The sequence below is a fragment of the Plasmodium cynomolgi genome, chromosome 12, assembly GCF_000321355.1.
Source record: "Plasmodium cynomolgi strain B DNA, chromosome 12, whole genome shotgun sequence".
Classification (NCBI taxonomy): domain Eukaryota; phylum Apicomplexa; class Aconoidasida; order Haemosporida; family Plasmodiidae; genus Plasmodium; species Plasmodium cynomolgi.
This window is the reverse complement of record NC_020405.1, coordinates 1,042,554-1,048,113: the sequence shown is the minus strand read 5'-3', so window position 1 is coordinate 1,048,113 and position 5,560 is coordinate 1,042,554. Positions and strand designations below refer to the sequence as shown.

General features: G+C 45.7%; 1 protein-coding gene across 1 annotated transcript in view; it reads left to right on the top strand.

The window, feature by feature from the left end:
* Window positions 1–4,703, top strand: part of PCYB_123450 (hypothetical protein) — a gene marked incomplete at both ends in the record, with an annotated part of 7,094 nt that extends 2,391 nt beyond the window's left edge. The window contains 4 exons of the mRNA XM_004223678.1: window positions 422–2,673; window positions 2,840–3,523; window positions 3,727–4,170; window positions 4,419–4,703. Coding sequence (XP_004223726.1) covers window positions 422–2,673; window positions 2,840–3,523; window positions 3,727–4,170; window positions 4,419–4,703 — 3,665 coding nt within the window. The remainder of the gene's footprint in view (window positions 1–421; window positions 2,674–2,839; window positions 3,524–3,726; window positions 4,171–4,418) is intronic.
* Between the last annotated feature and the right edge of the window lie 857 nt (window positions 4,704–5,560).

Here is a 5,560-nt window from a genome sequence, read left to right as displayed (position 1 = left end):
GGACGTGCTGAACCGGATGCGGGAGACGTTGTTCGGGGATGACATTGTCGTCAGCGGCAACGCTAATAATAGTAGCAGTGGCGATGGCGATGGCGGTGGCAGTAACAGCAAGAGTAACAGCAATATCAACAGTAATATCAACAGCATCGGAGGTAACACTGGCATTGGGGGCGCGAGGGAGCAACCGCTCGCCTCCTTCGCGTATGCCTCCGGGAAGGAAGTGAACATTAACAAGGACGTGCTAAGTCTAATGAGAGACAGGCTGTTCGGGGACGACGAGCAGCATGAGGATGGCGTTGCCTCCCTAGACAACTTGAAAAAAAAAACATAAATCTCATTATCCGAAATGGGGACAAAATTGCACACAGAAATGAGCATCAGTTGGGATATACCCCCCTCCTCAAGTTAGCACACCCATCAGGGAGGGAAGAAGACAAAGGGGTGAAGAAGGAAGCGGAGAGTAGGGGGTCCCACTTTAGCAACGCGAACAAGGTGAATCTGTCTGATGGGTCAGAGCATGACAAGCATGTTATAACAGGACAGAGGGAAATCAAAGTAGAAGAGGAGGTTAAGAAGAACCAAGAAAGTGAGAAACTGTCCGCGTGCAGGGACCCTCAGTCGAAGGGTATCAAAGTGGAGTGCACACAAAAGGGAATTCTACCAGAAGGGAGCGACCAGACAGGAAGAAGCACCCTTCACGAAGGGGTAAGAGTAAAAGAAGAGGAACTATACGAATCGGAGGGTTACAACGAAATTATAAACAAGGAGGTGAATCTGTTGCACAGTATAGAATGTAAGGACAGCACCTCTGCAGAGGGTGGAAACGCCTCAAAGAGGAGAGTAGGAAGACAAATGTTGAGGAGTAATGTGAAGAGCAAAAATAATTTTGTTAATCCGAGGAAGCGTAAGTTAAGCGAAGAAGCGAGCGGGACGCAATGGGCTCACGAAAGGGGAGGAACTAATCAAACGAATGAGACAAATACCACTTCCATTGGTAAAAAAAACAAACAACTCGATTTAAACCTCAACTTGAGAGACCACTTGAAGTTCATAAGAGACATGTACACCCTTTTGGCGAAGAGGAAAAAGTTAAAAAGAAACAGAAGATTGACAAACACCCTCATGTATGTGAATGAAAATAAAGGGGGGTGCACATTTAATTGGTCCGACAATGACTACTTGTATTTTCTAAAGAGTGAAGAACTGAATGAGTACTACACTGCTGACGTGACTGTCTTGTACGAGCTGTTCGTTTTGACCACGAAACAGCTCGACATCTTCCATTCGTACGATTTTGCCTGGTTTTTAAAGAAGTACAAATTGGTAACCATGGCGCTGGTGCGTAAGTACACGAAGGAGCTCCAAAGAAGGTACAATCTACTGCGCGAGGGGGAGAGGGAGGTTGAGGATGAGGATGAGAGGTTCCATCCCAATAGAAGTTACTTCCATGAAGGGAAAGAACATTTCGGGGAGGTCCTCTCAGAATGCAGGAATGGAGAAAAGCGCACCCTGAAGAGGGAACGTGGCAGCGTTTTTAAACCCCTTGTTAAGGAGGAAAAGGATGAGCGGCATGAAGAAGGTTATACTGCCCCCTTCGCAGGAGGGTGTACGTATGGGGAGACACCGAGTTTACGTCCCCGTGTGAAGAGTGAATTTTTGAGCGGGCAGTTCCAAAACGGTTCCATCCTCCGTGGGGATATGCATCACTGTGGGGTGGAAGTGGACGGGACGAGCGGGATGGTGCTGAGAGGAGACGTGGCTAGACTCCCGCCCCCCGAGTATCCACTCTACACATATGAATTTGGACAAAGAATTCGAAGGTCCACCGAGTCAATGCTGACCATTCGAACCATCGACGAGGTGGAGCCCCCCTCCCCAATCGAGTTCATGTTCAAATTGCTAAAACGATATATAGAGGAAAGAAAAAACAAAAAATCCATCCTGCAAATGATGCAGGATAACACGGTGTCATACAAAGTGCCTGTAAATCTGCGAGTAGAAAAAATTATAAAAAGAGAAGACAACGAATTTGTTTTCATTTTGAGTGACAACTTCGAGTACATACATTGCATCGCGAAAGATTCTTATTTAAAAAATTTACTCATGTCAAATATAATAAAGCAAGGCAATGTGTTAAGAATTAATGCCCTTGATTTGCACAACCAGACACCACAGGAGCAAACTCCGAGTGAGCTGTGTCATAAATCCGTCATGTTGTTTGCCCTTTCTAGTAACGATTTGATCGAAATAGATCAACAGAATAAGCTCAGAGTAGGGTTGACAAAATATAGGGCCAAAAGAATTAAACATATTGAGCACTGGGGAAATTCCTGCTTCTTTGTAGATGTCATAATTATCAGCAAGAGTGATTTTTCCTACGGGTTCTATGATTCCGTAAAGAAGAAGTACTACCTGCTACATAGCAATGTGTACGAGAAGATTATCTACAATTTGAGACACGAAATGAGCAAGCTCCTGCAGGAGGAGAACTTTCAGGAGGATGCTCGATACACGAAAGTGAAGAACGACTTGAGTATGTTCCTCGAGGCCACTTCCTTTTGCGCCGTGCAGGCCATAGACTTCGCGACCTGCGAGCGGATAAGGGGGGCGGCATCTCTGGATGACAAGATCGAGCACATCATCAACTCGCTGTGCAGAGTGAAGCTCTTCCGGGTGAGTCGCAGAGCGGAAGCGACAGTGCGCGCGCAGATGAGAAGCTGTGAGGACCCGAAGATGGGGGACGACGCATTCACCCCCATTTTGCACACGCACACGTTCACGTTCACGTACAGGTACACTTACAGGTACACTTATACGTATATGTTTTTTTTTTCCCCAGATGGACATGGAGACGTACGAAGGCCTGCGGCGGGGGAACCGCATCCAGCTGTTCAACGTGTACGTGCAAAAGTCAAACAGGAACAACAAATTCAGTCAGGTGCTTGGTGAAGACATTTTGGACGATTTTATTTACGAGACATTCGAGGGGGACAACAAAGCTAACCACATGAAGAAGGCAATCAATTATGACTCTTTTGAATCCCACTTTTTTAAGAAAGAGATGGAGAGCAGAAATGGAGCTAGCGAAGGAAGCTACCCAGATTACTACCCGGATGGTTACCTGCAGAACCCATTCAGCGGGTTCTTGGGGAGAGGCAAAAAGTACACGCCCATAGTCCTTCAAGCCACCCATGCGACGTACATGAATTTGGATGAAAAATATAGGAGCAAATTGTTCGAAGAGCTTAACGACATGGTGACCTTGCAAAGTAGCGCACAAGGGAACCAAGCTGGAAGGAAAAGCCAAATCAAACTTAAGAGAGAGGAGCAGCAGGTTTGCTACCCATCGTTTATCTATACGAACGTTTTTAAAGTCCCCGTTTTGTCCAGAATCCACATGGCCCTTTTGAGAAACTACACGAAGATAAATGCGAGCGGAAAAAGTTTCTACTACGATTTAATTCAGGGCAATATGTACACCCTCTCGGGGGTGATAGTGCACTACACGGACGTCGAAATGAAGGTAAAACGGGGATGAGCAGGATGTGGGGAGGCGGATGCGGATGCGGAGGAGGAGGCGAGTTATGTATCCGCACGTAGTTTCCCCCACACACATGGGAGGCACCCGCATCGGCCCATCCATCAACGCCTCGTCATTTCCCCCACGTTTTTCAAAATTGCCCAACTTTTACACCATTGCACACTTCCTCCACGTCACCCCTTCAGGAAGTTATTGACTTCTCTTGCGCTGAAGAAAAAAAGAACATTTTGTTTTACAAAGTTTTTCTCCTAACGTCCAACGGAAATCTATGCTGTGTAAACATTTCAATGATTTCTCCAGACTCCTTAATCTCGACATATAGGAAAGACTTCGAGTGCAAGGAGAGAGAAATGCTTAAGAAGATGATTCACGTTCAGCATGTAGAGCCTAGTGGGGTCCACAAGGGAGGACATAAAAGGGGCCAAACAGACAGCAGAAGTGTTGCTAGCAATAATGGGAATCATTTGTACAATTACTTGTACAAGGTAGAAAGAAAAAACAAGGAGAGTGCTTCCAAGGAGGACATGGCCAACAAGAATGTTGATGTTTTTATATTTTTTAAAGATGTGGAGTTTATCAATTATGACGAGAAGTACGATATTTATAACTTCCGATCATACAATCACCCGGTAAGTGAAGGACACGCGCGTGGAGAGAGGGATGCCTGTGTCGAGATGTCACCTGCTGATGTGAGTTTGTTTGGATAGATTGCACATGCGGCCTCCCATTTGGCGCTCCCATTTGGCGCTCCCACTTGGCTCTCCCATTTGGCGCTCCCATTTGGCGCTCCCACTTGGCTCTCCCATTTGGCTCTCCCATTTGGCTCTCCCATTTGGCTCTCCCATTTGGCACTTCTACTCGCCCCTCCCCCTCGCAGCACTTTCACCCCCCGAGGTTGTACTCGAACGAGTTTGAGCACACAAAAAGGAGCATAGCGGAGTTAATCAGAGGAAAATATATCGAATGTGAGAAGAACAGACTAATCGTGAAACTAACCAACAGCTGGAAAATAAAAATCGAAAAAGACAATCTGCCATACATGCATTTCTTTTATTTACTTATTTACTCAAAATCGAAATCCATTGAATTGACTGGAGTTCGTCTTAAGAACAATTACTTATCCACCTTTTTGAAGAATATGTGGACTGTGTTTGTTAAGTAACCTTTTGTTATCGATGTGTGCTTTGCTTGCCTTTTGCCATGCCGAGAGTGTGTATGAAAGCGACGCCGACTCCCCATAGGGGTTGCGGTCACTTGGGAATCGTGGCATTGGGTTGCCATTTCCGCGACTGCTAGAACGCAGCTGAAGGGTGAAAAGGCTGTCCGAATTTGCGCGGGCCCAGTGTGTGCGAAGGCGCATTTTCTTGGTCCAGCGTAGAGGCACAAAGCACATTCCGCAGCGTTCATTTTGTGCAATTTATTTGGCCCCTGGAGGGCACGTCGCACAGGAGCATGCACATGTAAATAAATATATACATGTGTGCAGTGCACATATGTACGATCACTTCGCTTTGCGTTTGCCGCTTTTTCGCAATTTCCGAATGCCCCGTTTGTGTTAAGCTGCGCGCTTGTGCAGCGATTCGAAATTATGACCCCCAATTTTGACATGACCTGCTGAGCATCGCGTAGATCTGCGCAAGTGTTTTTCCCCGCCGTTTTATTTTTATTATTATTGTTAACCGGTTTGCTGTGTGTAGAAAAAAAAAAAAGGTGCCCTCCGTAAGGAGGAGTTTAAAATGCACTGTAATTTGTTTTGCGTCCTCTTTAAGGCAGTTTTTTTATTATTTTTTTTTTCTTGTTTCCCTCCTTTTCTTTTCTTTTATCCACCCTGAAACGGTTAAGTAGCAGGCCATATTGTTGTCCCTAAACCCAAAACCCGAAATTTTATTCTCCAGTTTTCCACGTATCCTCCACACAGACTTCTTAATTCCCATACCCTTACGCCTTATAACATACAACCTAAACCCTGAACCCTAAACCCTAAACCCTAAACCTAAAACCCTAAACCCTGAACATTAT